At 44.1% G+C, this 24,739-nt stretch overlaps 2 protein-coding genes across 14 annotated transcripts in view; one reads left to right on the plus strand and one right to left on the minus strand.

The window, feature by feature from the left end:
* The window catches only part of FANCD2 (FA complementation group D2), a 65,555-nt gene extending 49,077 nt beyond the window's left edge, over positions 1–16,478 (plus strand). For 6 of the 13 annotated variants that reach the window (XM_032270637.1, XM_032270642.1, XM_032270635.1 and 3 more), the window contains 12 exons: positions 956–1,066; positions 2,586–2,716; positions 3,596–3,689; positions 3,971–4,093; positions 5,551–5,644; positions 5,823–5,891; positions 6,734–6,805; positions 8,129–8,167; positions 9,172–9,246; positions 10,052–10,126; positions 11,421–11,567; positions 12,619–13,227. In XM_032270637.1, the coding sequence (XP_032126528.1) occupies positions 956–1,066; positions 2,586–2,716; positions 3,596–3,689; positions 3,971–4,093; positions 5,551–5,644; positions 5,823–5,891; positions 6,734–6,805; positions 8,129–8,167; positions 9,172–9,246; positions 10,052–10,126; positions 11,421–11,567; positions 12,619–12,867 (1,279 nt within the window). In that variant the 3' untranslated portion in view covers positions 12,868–13,227. Of the gene's footprint in view, positions 1–955; positions 1,067–2,585; positions 2,717–3,595; positions 3,690–3,970; positions 4,094–5,550; positions 5,645–5,822; positions 5,892–6,733; positions 6,806–8,128; positions 8,168–9,171; positions 9,247–10,051; positions 10,127–11,420; positions 11,568–12,618; positions 13,228–15,745 lie in introns of those variants that run through there. The other 7 variants (XM_032270641.1, XM_032270640.1, XM_032270639.1 and 4 more) reach the window with 6 other exon arrangements.
* The window catches only part of FANCD2OS (FANCD2 opposite strand), a 27,295-nt gene extending 4,197 nt beyond the window's left edge, over positions 1–23,098 (minus strand). Inside the window, exons 1-2 of the mRNA XM_032270650.1 lie at positions 22,865–23,098; positions 18,418–18,996 (exon numbers count right to left, since the gene is read on the minus strand). Coding sequence (XP_032126541.1) covers positions 18,461–18,988 — 528 coding nt within the window. The 5' untranslated portion in view covers positions 18,989–18,996; positions 22,865–23,098 and the 3' untranslated portion in view covers positions 18,418–18,460. The remainder of the gene's footprint in view (positions 1–18,417; positions 18,997–22,864) is intronic.
* Positions 23,099–24,739: the final 1,641 nt, after the last annotated feature.

Consider the following 24,739-nt stretch of genomic DNA (forward strand, 5'->3'; position numbering starts at 1 on the left):
AAACTCCATCTCTACTAAAAATACAAAAATTAGCTGGATGTGGTGGCATGCCCCCGTAGTCGCAGCTATTCAGGCTAAGGCAGGAGAATCACTTGAACCCAGGAAGTGGAGGTTGCAGTGAGCCAAGATTGCACCACTGCACTCCAGCCTGGGCAACAGAGCAAGACTCAGTCTCAAAAAAAAAAAAAAAAAAAAAAAAGTTGTCACTGTGATCTACACATGTGCTGATGGGGCCTGGCCAAAATGATGGTCTGGGATTGAAAAGGAAGGAACAGTATGAAAGGTAATCCAAAGATAGAAATGTCAAGCTTTGACTCATTAATGTAGGAGAAGGGGTAAGTACCACTATGGGCTGGACATTGTTTTAGCAGTTTGACAAAATTAATTCTATGTTTTGAAGAAAACTACACATCTCTAAAATGTAAGCTTTTTGCCTTTGAAAATAAACTTCAGGAAAGATTATTTTGGATGCACTTCAATTTCTAATCTGATACTTAGAGCTGTGATTGAATTTGGTACTTCAGTACTTTTGATTCTTTTTTTTTTTTTTGGAGACAAAGTCTTGCTCTGTTGCCGCCAGGCTGGAGTGCAGTGGCGCAATCTCGGCTCACCACAACTTTCGCCTCCCAGATTCAAGTGATTCTTCTGCCTCAGCCTCCTGAGTAGCTGGGACTATAGGCGCACACCACCACGTCTGGCTAATTTTTGTATTTTTAGTAGATATGGAGTTTCACCATGTTGGCCAAGATGGTCTCGATCTCTTGACCTCATGATTCGCCCACCTTGGCCTCCCAGGGTGCTAGGATTATAGGCATGAGCCATAGCGCCCGGCCTCTCAATTCTTTTTTCAAACTGATGAACTATTGATGGTACAGACTGGAGGCCTAGATCCTTAAATACTATCCAAGTAGTTTTCCAGAAACTGAGCTAACCCCTCTTACCTTGACCTCCTTAGGAGTGGACTTTCTCAACCTGAAAATCAGAATTTACTGTACTCAGCCCTCTGTGTCCTTAGTAGCCGACTAAAGCAGGGAGAACACAACCAGCCTTTGGAGGAACTGCTCAGGTGAGTCAGACTGCATAACCAAGATTGTTGTCCCAAGAAAACCCTAGGAACAGGATTGGCAACTTTCTTTAAAATAACCTGGGTGTCTTTCAGTAGTTGTAAAGGAAATTATTTTCAGCCATTCTCCTCATATGTGAGCTTTCTCATCTATGTATTCTGATAAATCTTGAAGTATTAGAAACCTTGAATAATCAGGCTTAATCTTCATGCATGCATCAGCCCGTAAACTCAGCCTTTTCAAGTAATAATGATGAAAACATTGACCATCTGTAATCAACTCTTGATTTACTGTCTCCCAGCAGGGATGGGTAATTAGGCAACAGCTACTTATCACTAATAGCCTGTTTCTTTGCCCTTGTCTTGTAGGAAGACCTTATATGGCTGAGGGGTAGGCAGTGAACAAGGGAGGCGAGATGATCTCAGGGGCATGGCTTTCAGCCCCCTCTCCCTTATGTCAGAGTGACTTGGCTCTTCTCTCACTTCCCTTGATATCCTAGACCATCACTGGGTTATCATTGCTTATCGTCCCTGTCTATAGGTCAGGACCTTATTTCTTTGCTTCTTTTTTTTCTTTTCTTTTTTTTTTTTTTTTCTAGGAAGAGTCTCGCACTGTCACCGAGGCTGGAGTGATCTTGGCCCACTGCAACCTCCACCTTGTGGGTTTAAGTGATTCTCCTGCCTCAACCTCCCAAGTAGGTAGAATTACAGGCGCATGCTGCCACGCCCTTCTAATTTTTTGTATTTTTGTAGAGATGGTTTCACCACGTGGCCAGGCTGGTCTCTAACTCCTGAGCTCAGGTGATCTACTGGTTTCAGCCTACCAAAGTGCTAGGATTATAGGCCTGAGCCACCATGCCCGGCCTGTGAACCCAGATTTTTTAAATTATTGGCCAAGCCAGTGGCTCACGCCTGTAATCCCAGCACTTCGGGAGGACAAGGCTGGTGGATTGCCAGAGGTCAGGAGTTCAAGACCAGCCTAGCCAACATAGTAAAACCCTATGTCTACTAAAAATACAAAAAATTAGCTGACCGTGGTGGTGCATGCCTATAATCCCAGCTACTCAAGAGGCTGAGGCAGGAGAATCGCTGGAAGGTGGGAGGCGGAGGTTGCAGTGAGCTAAGATCGCACCATTGCACTCCAGCCTGGGCAATGAGAGCGAATATCCATCTGGAAAAAAAAAATTTTTTTCAGTGTATTGCCTAAGGGTTTAAAGAGCAGATAATTTATCTAGGGTTGTACATATTAGCATGCTGTTTGGGTTTCTTGGCATACATGACCCCTTCAAGGCCAACATTCCATTCATGGGGCAATCTTCTGCCCTGGCTTTTTCCATACAAAGATATGGTTTTCTACCAAGATCCTTGAAAAAAGGTTGGTACTAAAGCACCTGAAAATAAGGAGGATTGTGATTAGGCCATCAAACACTGAAAAGGGACCTGAGCATGTCATGTGGATTTAAGTATCTCTGTAATACATAGGATACTATTGCATTTGTTTGTTTTTCTTTTCTCCTTACAGCCAGAGCTTCCATTATTTGCAGAATTTCCATCAAAGCATTCCCAGTTTCCAGTGTGCTCTTTATCTCATCAGACTTTTGATGGTTATTTTGGAGAAATCAACAGCTTCCACTCAGAACAAAGAAAAAATTGGTGATGGGCCCAGATCCTTTTTTTTTTTTTTTTTAAATGAATAGGATTAATATCTCACACTTGTAAACTTGGGGCTTCCCAGGACATTTTTACATGTCAATCCCCGTATAACCTTGGACAGGCCCTCTTGCTATTCCAAGAAGGTCATTTTCCCAGAACAACCTGACTGATTGCTATTAACATTGCTTAGTCTGAATTTGATTAGACAAGCTATTCAGATAGTTTTCTCTTTGGCTTAAGTTTAGTCATGTTTTTCCTTTCTAAAAAAAAAAAAAATTATCTGAGACATTTAACAAAAAGAGATATAAACTATGAAGTTAATAGAGTTGGAGTAAAAGAGGATATCAGGGTCAAGTGTAAAAGAAATACTAGCCTCTTCCCTGGCCTTTTTCTTTAACTGTCTTTTATTATAGCTCATAGAAGGCAGCTCATCCTAGTTGGCATCACATCAGAAAGCCAGATAAAAATGCAAAACAAACCTTTATGTTTCCCTATTAATTAAAAGGGGAAGCTTTGGTCTGAATCTTGGAGGTGACCACTGCTGTTGGCCAGCCCAGGAGGAACAAGATTGGCCTTCCCACTGCCCAGCAGCATTCCGTTTATCTGTGTGTCTGTATTTATGTTCATGTTTGCATGTTTACGTTTCAGGATGGTGTTGGGGTAGGACATGTTGGGCCTTAGACAAATGAGTTTATGTCTGACAGAAGGGCCAGTGGAGCAGGAACATGACAGCTTTTTATAAATTGCTTGTTAGACTGGGAACTTCTTAGTAAATCTAAACTAATAATCCCTTTGACCAATAATCATATTGTAAAAGCCTGAAAAGCAAAAGTGAGGTCAAGTTCCCATATGTAAGATTTTATTTGTCTTTTCTAACAGCTTCCCTGGCCAGACTGTTCCTCTGTCGGGTGTGGCCAAGTGGGGAGAAAGAAAAGAGCCACATCTCTAATGACCAGCTCCATGCTTTGCTCTGGTAAGATGTTTGGTTTCTTCCAATGAGCCAAATAACGTTTTTCTATTTTGCTACTGTTGTTTGTCAGAGACTGACAAATGACCTTTTTTAGTGGAATTTGAAAACACTGGTAGGTTAAAAATGAACATAATTTGGAATACGTGGATCTTAAGATTCTCTAGTTCTGTTTTATACTGTTAGCTACTGCTTATTGTTAATTCAGATCATAAAGGAATTAGAGGAATCTGCAGTTGTTTTCTACTTTGTTAATCAATGGGTCAAACATTTGACTCTCAATGCAGTATCTACCTGGAGCACACAGATAGCGTTCTGAAGGCAATAGAGGAGATTGCTGGTGTTGGTGTCCCAGAACTGATCAACTCTCCTAAAGATGCATCGTCTTCTACATTCCCTACACTGACCAGGTAAGGGAGTTATCTCCTCCAGTTTTTTCTGTAAGATAGAATCATTATCAAGCCAGGCACAGTGGCTCACGCCTGTAATCCCAGCACTTTGGGAGGCTGAGGCAGGCAGATCACCTGAGGTCAGGAGTTTGAAACCAGCCTGGACAACATGGTGAAACCCTGTCTCTACTAAAAATACAAAACAGCCAGGTGTGGTGGCACATGCCTATAATCCCAGCTACTCAGGAGGCTAAGGCAGAAGAATTGCTTGAACCCAGGAACAGAGGGAGGTTGCAGTGAGCCAGGATCATACCATTGTACTCCAGCCTGAGCAACAAGAGCGAAACTGTCTCAAAAAAAAAAAAAAAAAAATCATAATCACACTGTCCAGTGTTTGTAGCTTCCGTGCAACTGCCTTACTCCTCCTCACCTAATTCTGATATACGTGGTAGATATAATCATTCATTCAATAAGGAGAGCCTGCTATGCATTCCTTTCAAGGGCTGTCAGCTAATACATGTCAGAGGACCTTGGTGGGTTTTAGGGGGTGGGAGGGGTGGGTTTGTTTGTTTGTTTGTTTTGAGAAAACTCTTGTCACCCAGGCTGGAGTGCAGTGGCACGATCTCGGCTCACTGCAACCTCCGCCTCCTGGGTTCAAGCGATTCACCTGCCCCAGTCTTTCAAGTAGCTGGGATTACAGGCGCCCGCCACCATACCCAGCTAATTTTTGTATTTTCAGTAGAGATGGGGTTTTACCATGTTGGCCAGGCAAGTCTTGAACCCGGCCTCTGGTGATCTGCCTGCCTTGGCCTGCCAAAGTGCTGGGATTATAGGCATGAGCAACTGAGAGGATCTTGTTGAGGAATGAATTTACAGTCTTCAAAGGCAATGAACATTTAGGTTTAGTCACCAAACTTCTCCTATCCATACTTTAATCCTTAAATTTGAGATTATTCCAATATTTTAACCATCTTGAGAACTGGGTGATCACATGTATGTCTCACTTAATGGGTTTGTGTCTCAGAATACCAATAGTTATCTTAACACTTGTAGCCTTTTCAGTTTATAAAGCACTTTCATTTTATCTCAGTTGATCCTTTGATAATTCTGTGAGGTTGGTATCATTGCCCCTATTTTATTGCTGAGGAAAATGAGAGCTAGGGAACTTCTCAAGCTTACACATGGAATAAAATAGACATAGAACCAGGACTCAAACTCAGACCTTCTCACTGTTACTTCACTGCTTTTTCCATACTACCATACTACTTCCTTTCATAAAGTTAACTCCATTGTTTGACAGGCCATCTTCTTAGGCTTATTACTGAATCCTTTTCCCTCCTCCATCCTCTTAGAAAGGACCCTAGAGAAAGGACATTTAGAGAGGTAGGGAAGGAAGCTACTTTTGGTTCCTGATTCTTCCCAGTTAGTTCTAAGCAGTGCATCATGATGTGGGCACGCATCCTTTTCCCCTCTTCTAGGCACAGTTTTGTTGTTTTCTTCCGTGTGATGATGGCTGAACTAGAGAAGACAGTGAAAAAAATTGAGCCTGGCACGGCAGCAGACTCGCAGCAGGTGAGTAAGATACAGCCACCCCAAGAAGTAGACTCTGGATTACTTGGAAGTTGCTGATTCTTCTGTTTCTTGCATCCAAGTTTTCTCCCAAGCTGTTTTATGTTTTTGTTTTGTTTTGACTTTCTGAGATTTAGGGTTTTTCCCAAAGAGTTCCTAGTTTAATTTCCTTTCCCTCTAGTTGGAGGTGAGGAATGGGCTCTCTTTTCCTTGGCTACTGTTCATTTTGCCTCCTGCTAACTGGCATGAGGTAAGTCAGCCTGTTTGAGATACTGTGGATCTTGGCAGCCTGCTAACCAGAACGGTGCTAGACTAGTAACAAAGGGCTAGCATAGGGAAGCAGAGAAGCTATAGCCAGTATATGTTTTTTCTTTTCTTCTTCTTTTTTTTTTTTTTTTTAAAGACAGGGTTTCACCATGTTGGTCAGGCTGGTCTTGAACTCTCCACCTCAGGTGATCCGCCCGCCTTGGCCTCCAGAGTGCTTGGATTACAGGCGTGAGCCACCACGCCTGGCCGGTTTTTCTTTTTTTTTTTTAAGACAGGGTATGAGTCTGACATTCAGGTTGGAGTGTAGTGGTATGAACTTGGTTCATTGCAATCTTTATCTTCTGGGCTCAGGTGATACTCCTACCTCAGCCCCTCCTACCTCAGCCTCCCGAATAGCTGGGACCGCAAGTGCACGCCACCATGCCCAGCTAGTTTTTCTATTTTTAGTAGAGGTGGAGTTTCGCCGTGTTGCTCAGGCTGGTTTCAAACTTTTGGCTCAAGCAGTCCTCCCACCCCAGCCTCCCGAAGTGCTGGGATTACAGGCATGAATGGCCAGTATGTGTTGCAATGGCTTTTACCCACTTGGGAATTGCTGAAGAGGAAACTTTTTAGAAAGTCTGTATCTATGAGGTATTCTAATGTTACTACAACATGTGCAGGCCTCAGAACCATCTTGTGGATGCACTGGTGCTACATCTCTTTGGAAGGATAATTGGCTTAAATCTCAGAATAGCTAAGTAATTCAAGAACTGTATCTTAGTGGGACTATAGTAAGGGAAGTATTTGGCTGTGACTCAGAGGTGCCCATATATTTGGCTGCTCCAGATTCATGAAAAGAAGCTCCTCTACTGGAACATGGCTGTTCGAGACTTCAGTATCCTCATCAACTTGATAAAGGTGAGTATGGAGGTTCCTTAACCCATCTCACCAAATCACTGCAGAAACCAAGTGTCCTGGCTTCCAGAATGGACTCTCCCTGCTCCTCTTCCCACTCTTCCTTGGGGCCTGCTCTCCCTGAGTCGTCGTCTTCCTTTGTCCCCCTACTCATCCTGGATAACCCCTTTTCTTAGTAGGCATTATTATTATTTATTTATCTATTTATTTTTTGAGATGGAATCTTACTCTATCACTGAGGCTGGAGTGCAGTGGCCTGATTTCGGCCCACTACAACCTCCTTTTTCCCAGGTTCAAGCGATTCTCCTGCCTCAGCTTCCCAAGTAGCTGGGATTACAGGCGTCTTCCACCATGCCTGACTAATTTTTTGTATTTTTTGCAGAGACAGGGTTTTATCATGTTGGCCAGGCTGGTGTTAAACTCCTGAGCTCAGGTGATCCGCCCACCTCGGCCTCCCAAAGTGCTGGAATTTCAGGCTTGAGCCACCACACCCGGCCAGTAGGCATTATTTAATGACTCCTTCTGTCTATAATTCCCTCACTTTTTCATCTTGCCTTGGGTCATCTATGATCTGAGCACATATTCCCTCTTCTAATCCTGAATGCCCTCGATCTTCTTTAAACACACTGTACTCTCACCCACTCAATCATGGTTTTGCTCTACTTATGCCCCCAGCCTGAAGTGTCCTTTCTTTCCCACCTCCACCTCTTTCATGCCCTTTTTTTCTTTTTCTTTTTTTTTTTTTTTTTTTTCCTGAGGCAGGGTCTCACTCTTGCCCAGGCTAGAATGCAGTAGGGTGATCACAGCTCACTGCAGCCTCAACCTCCTAGGCTCAAGAATCTTCCCACCTCAGCCTCTGGAGTAGCTGGGACTACAGGCACATGCAACCACACCCAGCTAATGTTTTATTTTTTGTAGAGACAGAGTCTTATTCTGTTGCCCAGGCTGGCCCCGAACTCCTAAGCTCAAGTGATCCACCAGCCTCAGCCTCCCAAAATGCTGGGATTACAGGCATGAGCCAGCATGCCTAGCCTCATTGAGTCTTTCTTAAGTCTTCAGATCAAGGTTTTGGACTTTGAATAATGCCATCTTCTCAACACCCCCAGTTAGAATCAGTTTGTTTCTCTTTGCTTGTCTCTTTCTTTTCTTGAACTTCAGTTGTGATGATTACTTTATTCTGCTTTGTAATATTAATTTAAATGTTGACATCCCTCCATTTTAGAATTCTCTACAGCACCCAAAGCTGTGCTTTGTGCAGTGGGAAAGAGGCTGGAGTGCCCAAAGGAGCAGATCTCAGCCTTGGTTTCTTTTCTTTCACCTCTTCAGGTATTTGATAGTCATCCTGTTCTGCATGTATGTTTGAAGGTGAGAGACTTACGGGTCCCTATTACATATTTATTCTTCCTGTGGATCACTCTAGAGAGGACCTCAGCTGAGATAAATTCCTCAATGTCTTGCCCATATGCCAGAGTTTCCAGAATCTATGCCAGTGTAGGGAAGACAATGGATACATTTTCCTACCCTAGATAGATGATTGGAGAAGCCAGTTTTCCTATGAATTTGAAAACTTTTGGTAAGAATCTTAGTAATAGGAGGGATGACTTCAAATGGAATCAAAAATCCATTTGATTATAAATAAGAAAATTAAAGTTTAGGAGCAGTAGTTACTTTCCCTGCCATTCCTTATCAGGCAACATGAAGGAAAGAGGAGTGGATGATACTTCTTTAAAGTCTGTGTGGTGGCCTTACAAATGTGGGATCTGATATCCTGATAACTGCAAACTTCTCTTGCGTGGGAATAGCCTGTATTAGCCCTAGATTTGATGGGAAGCCCAGTCGGAATGTTATGGGGAGAATGCTACTTCCCCACTCCTGAAGCTTCCATTCAAATGGATGGTGCCCCATTCTTGTTATCTACTAGTCTCTCTCTCCCTTGTTACTCTGTCCTGTTTAGTGTGGGAGATGGGTGAGTTGGAGAGAGGAGTGATTTATCTGATTGGGAAATTTGGAAATTGGTCATTTGCTTCCTTAGCTTTACCCAGTTTTTCCCTCTTGGGAGTAAGTTACCCTCAGATAGAGCTCCCCTCTGCTCTATGCTCTCACTCCTAAGCTGAGCAAGTTCCCTGTCCATTGACCGTATCTGTGGTAGATAAGTCTGCCTAATTCTGGGGGCTTAGTTAACAGGCCTATTTGATTTTTGTGTTAAGTTACATTCTCCAAATAAACCTTTTGGACCCTTCCCAGTTTGTTTTTTATATATATAAATAAGAAAATAAAGCCCTTGGGCTGGATGAGGCTGTTCTGCCTCAAAAAGGGGCCTTCCAGTGAGAGACCTCAGCTAGAGATAATGGTGTGTCTCTCTTCTTCAGTACGGACGTCTCTTTGTGGAAGCATTTCTGAAGCAATGTATGCCGCTGCTAGACTTCAGTTTTAGAAAACACCGGGTAAGAGCTAAGAGCAGACAACAAAGATATGCACTGAAGAGTTGCTTAGAAGATATGTCCATGGTGACTCCTGGGTGAGGCTGGGAGTGTTCTACCTGGGCTCCTCTGGTCTACTTCAGCTACAGCCAGAGATGCCCAAATAGGACTGAATATTCCAAAGTAGGCTGAACTACTGAGACTCACTCTGGATCAGACCCACCTTTCTACTTCTCCAAATCTGACGGTGGTTTTCCTTTCAGCACGATTTTATTGTGCTACTGTACTCTCAGGATGTCATGTATCACTGTGTCATTTGCTTATTCCTTTATGCTTCTGTAGATTAAAACACACAAAAAAAACTCATTTGTGTCATAAACCCTTTGCTGTGGTAATGAACAGTCCTGACACTTTTTTAGCCAGTGACAACCAGGACTAGAGTGGTGAAGTAAGGGCAGAAACAGATCATTTCCAATACATATTTAACAAATTGAACAAAACATTCACCATATTTGGTTGATCCCTCATAGCTCTGAAAGAGAAAGGGGAGGTGTTATTTTATCCTAATGTTGCATAAGGGAAAACAGACATGATAACCTATGTAAAACTGAAATGCAGGTCTTACAACTCTCAGATTTATACAAGGGACAGAAGTGGGAGAGTTGAGAATAAGGGGTAGCCTCCATTCTTCCTACTTGAGGACCAAATTAAGATGATTATCAGCATAGGCTGGAACCTGCAGAGTTTATCCTTTTTGGAGCTTTTGATTGCAAGGGTATCTTGCATCTGTGATAATTTCATAGAGCATATATAAACTTATTGGTTATAGGAAGATGTGCTGAGCTTATTGGAAACCTTCCAGTTGGACACAAGGCTGCTTCATCACCTGTGTGGGCATTCCAAGGTAAGAAGGGGAGCAGGTCCTATGAGCAGCCTGCCTTTTGGCTTAATCTGCAGTTGTTATTCGAGTATCCATGGGCTACTGTCCTGCTTCCTTTATATCTGGGAATGTGTCTGTCCAGAGGCAGGTTTTTGTGTGGTATGTGTGCGTGGGTGTGTGTGTGTAAAACCAAAGGCAGTTTATTCAGAGCATGTCCTTAGTTGCTGCTTGAGATTGGGCAGTCCTCTAGAGGGGAATTTTTGCATCTGAAATGTGACTCACACTCCAAAGCTCTTTTTCTCCTAGAAACTTCCTGGGTGAGAGAAATAGAATGCTGGTATATGTTTACTTCTACACAGTCCTCTAGGTGGGAAGTCTGTGTTATAAGTGATGACTCTGCAGGAGGCAGGAGGTGGCTCTAAAGCAGCCATCTTTAGAGACTTTCATCTGTGCTACTTTAAAGGAATGCATCTATGTCTTATGAGAACATCTTAGCATTAAAGGATTTTTCCACTTGAAGCCTTCTTATAGTTGATGGAGTATTGTCACGTTTTGTCTGAATGAACACAGAACCTGAAAGTTCTACAGTCATTGGCAGACCAGAGGATTCTTCAGTCCAGTTTCTGTTACTTACTTTCTACCCTTATTCTTAAATTTAGAAGGTGTTGAACAGTGATTTTTTTTTTCTTTTTGAGACATAGTCTCACTCTGTTGCCCAGGCTGGAGTGCAATGGCGCGGTCTCTGCTCACTGCAACCTCCGCCTCCCAGATTCAAGCGATTCTCCTGCCTCAGCCTCCTGAGTAGCTGGGATTACAGGTGCCCTCTACCATGCCTGGCTAATTTTTGTATTTTTAGTAGAGACGGGGTTTCACCATCTTGGCTATGCTGATCTTGAACTTCTGACTTTGTGATCCGCCCGCCTCAGCCTCCCAAAGTGCTGAGATTACAGGCGTGAGCCACCATGCCAGGCCTGAAAAGTGAATTTTTAAGTTTTCTCTTAAACAGGGCTACTCTCTATTGTTTAATATCGGTATAATATATATTCAAGAACATTTTAGGTAAATTCATTAATGATCGACCAGTAAGAGCTTATGAAGAGGAACTAGAGGTATTGGTAGTATGTTTTCTAGGCTTTCAATTCTTTAGCTACCATTCTCTTTGGATTAGTCTGCCAAACTACTCCTGTTTGATGGAACATACCTTTGGCCCATGTTGGCAGGACTTAACGTTCTTATTCAATATTCAAAAGTATCTATAGGAAATGTGAAGGCATGATAATAAACTCACAAAAGACAGATGTTGTTTGTTTCCATCCAGATTCACCAGGACACAAGACTCACCCAACATGTGCCTCTGCTCAAAAAGACCCTGGAACTGTTAGTTTGCAGAGTCAAAGCTATGCTCACCCTCAACAACTGTAGAGAGGCTTTCTGGCTAGGCAATCTAAAAAATCGGGACTTGCAGGTAAGCCTTGGGCCCTGCCAGTGACAATCCCCCACTGTCATTCTTTGTGATAACATCAAATGGTATGTAAGGCAGGCTGCACTCCTTGTCTTAGGTAGCAAGGCACCAAAACATGCCATTGATATAAACAGTGGCTCTGAGATAAAGGAGCCAGAGCAAAAACCTCTCTCCATAGCCAGAGGGGCTCCTTTAAGCCCCACTGAGGGTAGATTCATAATAACATTTTTGTATAGGGACAAACACTTCTTTTGTTTAGTTATTTTTTTCCCCTAAGCCAGTCTGTCTTATTCCTGAAATTACAAATTAATCTCTAATTTTAACTAATGAGCATTTCACTTGTCTGATTAGCTGAAATCTTGTGTTACTTATGCTACTACTTTGGAGTTACAGCATTTTTCAGATAAGGTAATATAAGCCCTTTTCTTTCATGCTTATAGTATCTGAGTTTTCTAGTAAGTTATATATGAAAGATATAAAATAGCACCACAGAGAATTAGCTTCCTTTCTTCACATCAGCCTTTTGAGGTAGATACTGTTGTTTCTGTATGAAAATTGAAGCTAGAAGTTAAATAATTTACCTACTGTTATTCAGCAATAAATGCGTGGAGTCAGGGTTTGAGTCCAAACAGTCCTAATCCAGAGTTGATGTTCTTAAACCACTTCACGGTACTGCCCTTTAGCCTCCGCATGGCCATTCGTGGTTGGTGTGATGGTGCTTATATACCTTAAGGTATTTGGGAAATTTTAGAACTATGTTCAGCAATAACTTAGAGTCACCAATACAATCTAGCCTTGTAAAATCTAGTTGTGATACTAGCATACAAAGATGAACCTTTTGTTCCATTACTGTGTCAGAGCCACAGGCATCTCAGAAACCTGGAGTTGAGTGTCCCTTCTCTAGATACTGAATCACAAGTCGGTATCCATGTTTGACTGTGTTTGGAATGGCTAAAATATCTTCCTTTGTATTGCCTATAAACTCAGCCTTCTCTCCTGATCCCTAAATGTGATCATTATAACCCACAATTTTTCTTTGTCCATTCACATTTAGGGTGAAGAGATTATTTCCCAAAATTCCCAGGAGAGCACAGCAGATGAGAGTGAGGATGAGGTATCATCCCAGGTCTCCAAGAGTAAAGCCACTGAGGTATCTCTGCAAAAGGCACCAAAGTCTGGCACTGATGGTTGCATTTTGTTAATTGTTCTAAGTTGGTGGAGTAGAACTTTGCCTACTTATGTTTATATCAAATACTTCTATCCCATTTTCATTCCCTCCATAAAAGCTTCTGTGCTTATATAATTTTTGTGGGACCCAGAAAAAACAACCACACAATCTTAGAATCGCTCCTGAGTATCTCAAGTTATGGCATTTATTACGGAGTTGACAATTCTCTACATTATAGCCTCTCATTTTCCATGAATTCATATCTGAAACCATTTTAGAAGGGAGAAAAGAAGTCATTAAAGTATTTACTGAGGGTTGAGAAGAATGAGTTAAACCATTTAAACACATTTGAAACATACAAAAATAGAAATCTGAAAGCCAAAGCAGAGTCAGAAGCTGACACCTTAGAGAACTGAAATAAAAATAGAAGTCTTACTCTTTTTTGTGGTACAGATGCTTTTGAGAATTTAAAGAAAACTAAATAAAAATGTATACATGGCTGTCACAGTGGCTTATGCCTGTAATCCTGGCACTTTGGGAGGCCAGGGCAGGAGGTTTGCTTGAGCCTGGGAATTTAAGACCAAGCTGGGCAACAACATAACAAGACCCTATCTCCACATAAAATGAAAGCCGGGCGTGGTGGCTCATGCCTGTAATCCCAGCACTTTGGGAGGCCCAGGTGGGAGGATCATGAAGTCAAGAGATCGAGACCATCCCGGCCAGCATGATAAAACCCCATCTCTAGTAAAATAGAAAAAAATTAACTGGGCATGGTGGCACGTGCCTGTGGTCCCAGCTACTCGGGAGGCTGAGGCAGGGGAATCACTTAAACCTGGGAAGTGGAGGTTGCAGTGAGCCAACATGGTGCCACTGCACTGCACTCTAGCCTGGCAACAGAGTAAGACCCCATCTCAAAAAAAAAAAAAAAAAACTAAGCCGGGCGCGGTGGCTCAAGCCTGTAATCCCAGCACTTTGGGAGGCCGAGGCGGGTGGATCACGAGGTCAAGAGATCGAGACCATCCTGGTCAACATGGTGAAACCCCGTCTCTACTAAAAATACAAAAAATTAGCTGGGCATGGTGGTGCGTGCCTGTAATCCCAGCTACTCAGGAGGCTGAGGCAGGAGAATTGCCTGAACCCGGGAGGCGGAGGTTGCGGTGAGCCGAGATCGCGCCATTGCACTCCAGCCTGGGTAACAAGAGCGAAACTCCGTCTCAAAAAAAAAAATGTAAAATAAAGCCAGGCGCGGTGGCTCACGCCTGTAATCCCAGCACTTTGGGAGGCCGAGGCGGATGGATCATGAGGTCAAGAGATTGAGACCATCCTGGCCAATATGGTGAAACCCCGTCTCTACTAAAATTACAAAAATTAGCTGGGCATGGTGGCACGCACCTGTAGTCCCAGCTACTTGGGAGGCTGAGACAGGAGAATCACTGGAACCTGGGAGGCAGAGGTTGTGGTGAGCCGAGATTGCTCCACTGCATTCCAGTCTGGGCGATAAAGCGAGACTCCATCTCAAAAAAAAAAAAAAAAAAAAAGTGTACGTTTATAAAATTTTGTTACAATTCAGGTAGGTTATAGACACCAAAAAGCTCAGATTTAAGAACCACTGCTGTGGGGCCTCCCTGTAATACAATTTGAGTCTGATGCAGAACAATCATTTAATATAAAAAGTCTGGCCTGGTGGGGTGGCTCCCACCTGTAATCACAGTACTTTGTGAGGCTGAAGTGGGAGTATTGCTTAAACCCAAAAATTCAAGACCAGCCTGAGATCTCATCTCTACAAAAAAATTTTTTTTTGGACTAGCCAGGCATGGTGATGCATCCTGTGGTCCCTGTACTCAGGAGGCTGAGATGGGAGGGTTGCTCAAGCCCAGGAGGTGGAGGCTGCAATGAGCCATCATCACACACCAGCCTGGATGACAGAGTGAGACCCTGTCCCAAAAAAAAGCCCTTTATTTACATGGTCTCCAGTTTTGTTTGTTTAATATACACCTTCTACCTTTTTCTTAGAGAATTTGAGGCAGGCAATATCCTTAGTTTGGTACTTTAAGCAAATCTCTCATACTAGAATTTTAAGCCAGACAATTTTTGTGCTGGATTCCTGTTGAGATGCACCAGCACTACTTCTTCCTTCTTCCTTCTTCCTCCTCCTCCTCCCTCCTCCCCCCCCCCCCCCCCCCCCCTTTTCTTTTTTTTTTTTTTTTTTTTTTTTTTGGCTGCTGCTGTTGTTGAGATGGAGTCCCACTCTGTTGCCCAGGCTGGAGTGCAGCGGTGCAATCTTGGCTCACTGCAACCTGCATCTCCCAGGTGAAATAGCTGGGATTACAGCCATTTTTCTCTGCGCCTGGCCACACCAGCACTTTTAATAAATATTTCATTCTATACATGCAGTAGAGCTGGAGGACCATGGCTTGTTTAAAATTAGGCAAATTGGTCCTGGCACGGTGGCTCACACCTGTAATCCCAGCACTTCGGGAGGCCAAGGCGTGTGGATCACCTGAAGTCAGGAGTTTGAGACCAGCCTATCCAACAAGGAGAAACCCTGTCTCTACTAAAAATACAAAAACTAGCTGGGCATGGTGGAACTCGCCTGTAATCCCAGCTACTTGAAAGGCTGAGGCAGGAGAATCACTTGAACTTGGGAGGCGGAGGTTGCAGTGAGCCAAGATCACCCCACTGCGCTCCAGCCCTGGGTGACAAGAGTGAAATTTTATCTCAAAAAATAATAGTAATATATCCTGAGAGTGACAGTGTAAAAAAAGAAAGATAATAATAATAAATAAAATTATGCAAATTGGTTAGGTTGCAAATGGCATCAGTCAGTATTAAAATGACCAATCTCCCTCTCTGGTCTTGGCTTACAGTTCCTAATATCAAGAAAAACAAATTTATTTACAAATGGTGTAAAGTCTATCATTAGTTTTAATAGTGATAATAGTACAGTTGTGTATCCCCTGGGAGCTGTATTACCCAGAGCAGTGACCTAAAATACTTATTTGTTCTCCCTTAGGATGGTGAAGAAGAGGAATTAAGTGCTGGAGAAAAGGAGCAAGATAGTGATGAGAGCTCTGACGACTCTGATTAGACCCCAGACAGATTTTTGTTCCCTTCTGTTTCTCTGCGATCCTCTGACCTTTTGTGTTTAGAGTTTGAAATCCACTGTTTGCCTTTCTTACTGGAAGCATCCTATTTTGTTCCTTTTTTTTTTTTTAGACGGAGTCTCACCCTGTCGCCCAGGCTGAAGTGCAGTGGCGTGATCTCAGCTCACTGCAACCTCCGTCTCATGGGTTCAGATGATTCTCCTGCCTCAGCTTCCTGAGTAGCTGGGACTATAGGCACATGCCACCACACCCAGCTAATTTTTGTATTTTTTGAAGAGACGAGGTTTCACCATATTGGCCAGGCTGGCCTCGATCTCCTGACCTCATGATCCACCCGCCTCAGCCTCCTAAAGTGCTGGGATTACAGGCGTGAGCCACTGCGCCAGGTCCTATCTTGTTCTTAAAGTGAGGGCTTTATTAACTTAATTGTGGATATCATGGATTGCCTAACATCATCACAATCCCTGGATCAAGATTCTAATATAGCATTATTTATTGGTTTGGATAAACCCAGACTTGCTACACTGCAGAGTACAATCTCTTGAGTCATTATTCTGGACTTAGGGAGCTAGTTTTGAAACTGATTTATTCTAGAACTTAGGCTTGTACCAGTTTTACAAATAAATTCTAAGTTCTGCCTCAGCTGCCTCATTTATCTTTCTGGATTTGCTTCTTTGTTCAAGAATTAGGTGAAGTTGAATTGAGATTTGTGCAGAGAAATTATGGAGACTGGTGCTAACATAGTTCTGATTAAAATCACGTCTCCTATTGTAAGAACCAACTTCATTTGAGATGAGATATATCTGATCTTTCTGGAAGATTGACTTGAACTTTTTTTGAGACAGAGTCTCACTCTGTCGCCCAGGCTAGAGTGCAATGGCACAATCTTGGCTCACTGCAACCTCTGCCTCCTGGATTCAAGCAGTTCTCCTGCCTCAGCCTCCTGAGTAGCTAGGACTGCTGGCATGCACCACCATGCCCTGCTAATTTTTGTATTTTTTAGTAGAGATGGGTTTTCACCATATTGGCCAGGCTGGTCTCAACTCCTGACCTTGTGATCCTCCCGCCTCGGCCTCCCATAGCATGATTACAGGCATGAGCCACCACACCTGGCCAACTTGAACTTCCTGTCAATGCCCAAAGAAAGTCAAAAGGAATGTTTTGGCTGCTTTTTAAATTTTTTTTTTTATTGGTGTGTTAGTGTAAGATCAAAAATAAAAAAGCATCACATACTCATGTTGACATTGTACATAAAATGTTTTATTTCCATATTCTGAGTTATACCTAACACAGTTATAAGAATGCTACAAAGGCCAGCTACAGTGGTTCTTGCATTTAATCCCAAACACCAGGGGATTGCTTCAGCCCAGGGGTTCGAGACCAGCTTGGACAACATGGTAAAGCCCCATCTCTTAAAAAAAAAAAAAAAAAAAAAAATACTAAAATTAGCCAGATGTGGTGGCCCAGCTACTCAGGAGGCTGAGGTGGGAGGATCACTTGAGCCTGGGAGTTTGAGGCTGTGGTGAGCCAAGACCATGCCACTGCACTCCAGCCCAGGTGACAGAATGAGACCTGTCTCCAAAAAACAATGCCACAAAATTACTTGTAGCTTATTAGAAATAGAACATTAGGAGTGCATTTCAGCTAAAATGGAGACACTCATTAGCTCCATGTAGCCTATCAGAAAGCCTAGTTTCAATGCTGCTACCAAGATTTTTCTTGCCAGGCTGTAAGTATTGTTTAATATCAGTATTTCTACCCACCTTTGTATACTCCAGTATCCAGTGGTATTAGGGTGTGGTTGGTTAGGAGTTTTTTGTTTGTTTGTTTTTAATTTTTATTGTTTTGGTGGAGGGAGGTTTTTTGGTTGGTTGGTTTTTGGTTTGGTTTGGTTTGGTTTTTTGAAATGGAGTCTTGCTCTGTTGCCCAGGCTGGAGTGCAATGGCATGATCTCGGCTCACTGCAACCTCCACCTCCCAGGTTCAAGCGATTCTTCTACCTCAGGCTCCCAAGTATCTGGGATTACAGGCGCCTGCCAGCACACCCTGCTAATCTTTATATTTTTAGTAGAGGCAGAGTTTCACCATGTTGGCCAGGCTGGTCTTGAACTCCTGAGCTCAGGTGATCTGCCCTCCTCGGCCTCCTAAAGTGCTAGGATTACAGGAGTAAGCCACTGTGCCCAGCCGGGAGGTTGTTTTTAAACGAATCCTTGACCTATATATAGATTTTTTTTTTACATCCTCTGGTACATAGAAATCCATACATCTTTCTCCTCAGCACCCCTTTCCCCGCCAAGTCACTGTGGTCTCAGGTGTTTACATGAGTTCACACTAGGCTCATTGGTTAATATTATTTCTTTAATGGTTATCACATGTACATGTCAATGCTAGTTTGACTCAAAATCGTTCAACTTTATAATGGAAATTTTCTCCCTTGTTCTGTATCATTGGTCCTTTTTTGGAGGGGAAGGGATATAAGGGGCTCCTGAATCACCACTGCCCGACAAAAGCAAGACAGCTGGGGCAGTGTCACAGTTTCATTTATGTGGACAGGGTTCTGTAAGCTTCAGGTGCATACATACCAAAGGGCATGGTATGAAGAAATGGGGATCAAATGAGGACCCTTTACTTGGAGTGCTGCAAGGCAAAGGTACACTTTTTGTAAGTTGCATACAGCAAGAGGATAGAGCGCAGCATCTGTTTGCACATAGTCACTGTCATCTGAATTTGAGGTTCCTTAAGTCCAATGGGCCACTGGTGCTCCCTGCTAATGATTTTACAAAAGGCTGACTTGTCTGAAACTCTGAAAGTCCCAGTCCACTTTGGTGGCTGAGCTGTGATAACCCTGCCAAAGACAGAATCTACTCCACTGAGGCGTATGGGCTGGGGCTTCCTGACCAGTCCTTTGTTGTTCATGTTTCGCAACTCTGATGTGTGGCAGGGTAACTTGGGACTCAATCCAGATTCCAGACTGTCTAGGACTAGAGTGACCTCTTGAAAGCACAGCTGCACTTCTAGGTCAGACGGTGTGTGTGGGAAGCAGGGGGAGGCCCTAAAGGGGTGCTTGGAGGAAGGTGTAGGTGTTGTGTGCCGCAGCCATTGGAAGCTCTCGTCCAGTGGGGTCCATGGTGACCAAAGCTGGTATCCTGCCATTGACAGTCCTAAAGGAGAGAAATCAGAACATGGAATTTCCCTGGCATACTTTTCGTGAGGGTATGGCCTTTCAAATTCCCATCTCTGTCTTACTATTGACATAAACTTAATCTGTAGTTCCCATGAATAGATTCCAACAGGTGTTAGGATATTCTTAATTTTTTGAGACAGAGTCTCTCACTCAGGCTGGAGTGCAGTGGCGAGATCTCAGCTCACCACAACCTCTGCCTCCTGGGTTCAAGCAATTCTTCTGCCTCAGCCTCCTGAGTAGCTAGGATTATAGGCACTCGCCACCATGCCCAGCTAACTTTTGTATTTTTGAGTAAAGACAGGGTTTTGCCATGTTGGCCAGGCTGATTTCGAACTCCTGACCTCAAGTGATCCACCCATCTTGGCCTCCCAAAGTGCTGGGATTATAGGCATGAACCACCACACCCAGCCTGGATGTTAGTAATTCTAATAAAGGAAGTAGGGAACGATTACAAGTATTGAATCTGACCACTGCTATGTGTACTAAAACTTACTTTTTCACAAGCCTTTGGAAGTAGGTCTTAACCCATTTTATAGATAAGGAAGTGGATTTGTCTGAAATGAATATCCCAGTCCAGTGTTAGGACCCATGCTGTGTTGTTAGCTGCTAATGACAGAACCTGTATCTTCTGGGGTGACAGAAGCTTCTGGGACTTCATGATGAGACCTTATTACTTGAGATTAGAAGAAGCTCAGAAAAGTATGTCTCAAAAATATTTGTGGCCAGGCACACTGGCTCACGTCTGTAATCCCAACACTTTGGGAAGCTGAAGCAGGCGGATCACTTAAGGTCAGAGTTCCAGACTAGCCTGGACAACTTGGTGAAACACTGTCTCTACTAAAAATGTAAAAATTAGGCTGGGTGCAGTGGCTCACACTTTGGGAGGCCAAGGTGGGTGGATCACGAGGTCAGGTGTTCAAGATCAGCCTGGTCAAGATGGTGAAACCCCATCTCTACTAAAAATACAAAACTTAGCCAGGCATGGTGTCAGGAGCCTGTATAATCCCAGCAACTCAGGAGGCTGAGGCAGGAGACTTGCTTAAACCAGGGTGGCAGAGGTTGCAGTGAGCTGAGCTCAAGCCACTGCACTACACCCTGGATAACAGAGTGAGACTCCATCTCAAAAAAAAAAGTACAAAAATTAGCCAGGCCTGGTGTCGCACACCTGTAGTCCCAGCCATGTCTCGGGAGGCTGAGGCATTAGAATCGCTTTAATTCAGGAGGTGGAGGTTGCAGTGAGTTAAGATCGCAGCACTGCACTCCAACCTGGGCAAAAGAGCAAGACTCAATCTAAAAAAAAATTTGTGAGGTTCTCAATGTATGAACCCTGGACTAACAGCTTAAACATCATTTGGGAACTTGGAGAAATGCACGTTTTGGGGGCCCCCCTCAGACAAACAGAAACAAACTCCAAGTGGGGCCCAGCAATCTGCATTTATATAAGCCCTCCAGGGGACTCTTGCATTGTCTATTGTGAGAATTTCTTATGCTATTCCTTTCAATCAGCTCCAGCTTTCACTGTTCATTACTGAAATCATCTCCTGGCCCAAAAGCCCTCTGCATTTTCTAGCATAAGGGAGCAACTTGCAGACCCCTGGGCTATTTATATACCACCTCAGAAGAGCTACACCAGGCTGAGCATGGAAAACTTTTCCAAAGTCCAGTCAAAAAATTATGAAAGATTTTTGTTTCTCTAGGTGTGGGTGTTTTTTTAAAATTTGTTTTTCTGTTTTGTTTTCCTTCTATGGAAGACCTAATTGTTCCATAAGACCTTAATTTTCTTTTTCTTTTGAAGATTAAAAAGGGCTGTGAGGATATTGCTAACTCAAAATTTATCTGAGTAAAATTCGAACTTTCCATCATTCTCCTTCAACGTTGCCAGTATATAAGAAGTTTTACTGAATTCAGAAGCCAATTTTTTTAGCACCTACCTTTTATGTTAGTGGGCATAGCAGGTCCCCTTTCTTTCTAGCCAAGTGTATTTCTCTGCCCCTTCTTTTCCCACAGAAGATAGAAGCAGATAGATCTCATCCTATCCAGTAAATGCTCCAGAAATACTGTGAAAATTTTGACACCTTCACCACCGTTTGTGAGATAGAAAAGCTCATTTTAAAAAAAGAACTATTGACTGGGCACAGTGGCTCATGCCTGTAATCCCAGCACTTTCGGAGGCTGAGGCAGGTGGATCACTTGAGGTCAGGAGTTTGAGACCAGCCTGGCCAACATGGTGAAACCCTGTCTCTACTAAAAATACAAAAACTAGCTGGGTGTGGTGGTGCACGCCTGTAATCCCAGCTACTCAGGAGGCTGAGGCAGGAGAATCACTTGAACCCAGGAGGCGGGGGTTTGCAGTGAGCCATTGCACCCCAGCCTTGGCGACAGAGCAAGACTGCCTCATTTAAAAAAAAAAAAAAAAAAAAAAAAAAACTGTTGGTGACATTTCAGACCAGAAGACCTGCCCCTGATAATGGTTAGTATAGGGGGATTTGTTGATTTTCTCCAACTAGTATGTTTCTCGTGATCTATGCAGGCTCTTTGCAAATTACTGAGTGTTCAAATATCTGGGCTGTTTTAGAATGAGAAAGGGACAACCAAGGGACAGTTATCTATTCCAAACAGCTTGTGAAAGGCTTCTGGTGCTTGATAACTTGACCTTCAGAGCACACCCAAGAGAGGGACTACTCTGGTACACCACCATGACAAGGTGTGTAGAAGGTATGAATGCTGCCAAGCATATGACCAAAAAAAGTATTTAATACCAGGATCCTTTTCTTGCCACATCTTCTTCTTTTTTTTTTTTTTTTTTTTTTTTTTTTTTGAGACGGAGTTTCACTCATGTTACCCAGGCTGGAGTGCAATGGCGCGATCTCGGCTCACCGCAACCTCCGCCTCCTGGGTTCAGGCAATTCTCCTGCCTCAGCCTCCTGAGTAGCTGGGATTACAAGCACGCACCACCATGCCCAGCTAATTTTTTGTATTTTTAGTAGAGACGGGGTTTCACCATGTTGACCAGGATGGTCTCGATCTCTTGACCTCGTGATCCACCCGCCTCGGCCTCCCAAAGTGCTGGGATTACAGGCTTGAGCCACCGCGCCCGGCTCTTGCCACATCTTCTAAGAGGAAATAGAGGCAGAAGTATAAGGCTTTATCACAGCCGGGCGCGGTGGCTCACCCCTGTAATCCCAGCACTTTGCGAGGCCAAGGCAGGCAGATCACGAGATCGGGAGTTTGAGACCAGCCTGACCAACATGGTGAAACCCTGTCTCTACTAAAAATACAAAACATTAGCCGGGCATGGTAGGTGCGCCTGTAATCCCAGCTACTCCAGACGCTGAGGCAGGAGAATTGCTTGAACCCGGGAGGCAGAGGTTGCAGTGAGCCGAGACCCAGCCATTGCACTCTAGCTTGGGCAAGAAGATTGAGACTCTGTCTCAAAAAAAAAAAAAAAAAAAAAAGGAGGGGGGAAGGGCTTTGTCAAATGTCCAGCCTAGGTCGGGGCACGGTGGCTCAGGCCTCAGGCCTGCAATCAACACTTTGGAGGCCGAGGCAGGCAGATCACTTGAGGTCAGGAGTCAGTCTAAATATTCGGCAGAACCAACATAGGGCGGGAGGGCTTCTAAACCTAGGGCCCTGCACCACTTCACACAAAGTTTAAAGATGGTTCACCCCATTCCCCACCGCCCAGAAGTCACTCTGAACTACTGCAGAAGGGCTTGAACCTACGAACTCTGCTCAGGCTGCTCAATAGGTCCCATATAGGGAACACCCGATTCTCCTGGCCAAAAACTTTTCCCCTTCACACCGCACTTCCAGTTTCAAGGAACCCCATCTCTTGATTTCCCCACCTGGGAAACCCGGCAGGCGATAGCGCCAAAGTGCAGCTGAGGTCGTGAACTGTAAATGGAGATCCCTAGGGTCCGGAGCTGCCCAAAAGAGTGCAAGAGGCTCCCACTCCCCGCCAGAAGAAGGGGTCCCTACCCGGGGGCAGGGACCAGACGGTTCTGGCTGAGGCGGAGGAGACGGTGGGAACCCCAGCCCAGCCCCACCATCCAGGCCTGGGATTCACGGGGCTGAATTCTGAGGGTCGCACGCTCCACAGTGGCGGCCGCTGTTTCGTGGCGCCCTTTCTCCGCCTGGCGCCTGGCAACCGCCTTTGTGACCCAGGACCGCGGGGGAGCCCGAGCCGAGGCGCCCTGCTGGGAAGCGTCAGGGCCACACTCCCCCAACCCACCTCATTGGAATGCCTTGTCCAGGACTCGGGCTTCAAGAGAGCTGGTTTGAATCCTGTCCCCTCCATTGTCCTCCTCCCCACCGCGCCACACCTGTGTGCCTTTGATCAAGTCACAGAGAACAGGCGACCCCTACTTCAAAGGCTTTGGTCAGGAGTCTGCATAAAAGTCCCAGGGCCTGTAGTTAGTGTTAAAAATTAGTCCCAATTCATCACACTCTGCTTAGTGGGTACTCAGGCAGAGTGACCCAGAGCCCTACCAGGTTTTGTTGCTCTATTTGAATGATCCCAGTGCAAGGAAAGAGAATTAATAAATGTTCACCTGTCAAGAGCAGGAGAAAATGCACGTCTTCCCTTGATTTTCAGACAGAACACCTTTCTCAGCCTTCTATTTAACCTCAGAGCACCTGTAATCCCAGCTATCTGGGTGGCTGAGACGGATAGACTGCTTGAGCCCAGGAGTTCAAGACCAGTCTGGGCAACATAGCAAGGCGCCTGGCTCAAAAAGAAAATAAATAATCTCGAAAGAATGATTTTGTCTCATTCTTACAATGCTGAAATACTGACACTTTTGCTGTATTAGCGAAGGAGTGATTTGACAACTTTGTAATCATCACTTAAAATAATGACCCTGAATGGCTGAGGGAAGGGAGGAGTCTACCCAGCTGACATCTGTATTCCCAGTACCTGGCTATTGCAGTGTCTGGCAGTGTGCAGTATTTGTGGCGGGAAGTAACTAATGGCCTACTTGCCCTTCCTTTGTACACCCAGAATCACCCTTGCATTTTACAAACTACAGAATACACACCACAAATAAGACTTGTCACCTTTTGTCTGGTTCTTTGAGTAAAGCTGATGGAGAGAGATTGAGGGCCTGAGAATAGGGTCAGGCCAGATTCTGATTTAGAAGACCAGAGAGTCATTAGGTACTTGTCAAAAACTGTCAAATGCCCACTGTGTGTGCATGTGCACCTTAGGGGAGGAGAGGTAAATGGAGAAGAGTTTGGAGGGGTGTCAGAAAATGAAGAAAGGGGCAGAGAATAGTGACACTTGGAAGGGACACAAATGATTTTGAATTAAAAAACTTCATTTTTTTCCCCTTTTTTTTTTTTTTTTTTTTTTTTTTTTTAAGACAGAGTCTCACTCTGTCGCCCAGGCTCATTGCAACCTCTGCCTTCCAGGTTCAAGCGATTCTCCTGCCTCAACTCCTGAGTAGCTAGGATTACAGGCATGCACCACCACACCAGACTAATTTTTGTATTTTTAGTAGAGACGAGGTTTCACCATGTTGGTCAGGCTGGTCTTGAACTTCTGACATCAGGTGATCTGCCTGTCTCGGCTTCCCAAAATGCTGGGATTACAGACATGAGCCACTGTGCCCGGCCTTTATTTAGTTTTTAATCGCACAGTGGTGGTTTTTTGTTTGTTTGTTTGTTTGTTTTAGATGGAGTCTTGCTCTGTTGCCCAGGATGGAGTGCAATGGCCCCTCTCA

The sequence above is a fragment of the Sapajus apella genome, unplaced genomic scaffold (genome assembly GCF_009761245.1).
Source record: "Sapajus apella isolate SASKATOON/1434 unplaced genomic scaffold, GSC_monkey_1.0 scaffold213, whole genome shotgun sequence".
NCBI classification, from domain to species: Eukaryota; Metazoa; Chordata; class Mammalia; order Primates; family Cebidae; genus Sapajus; species Sapajus apella.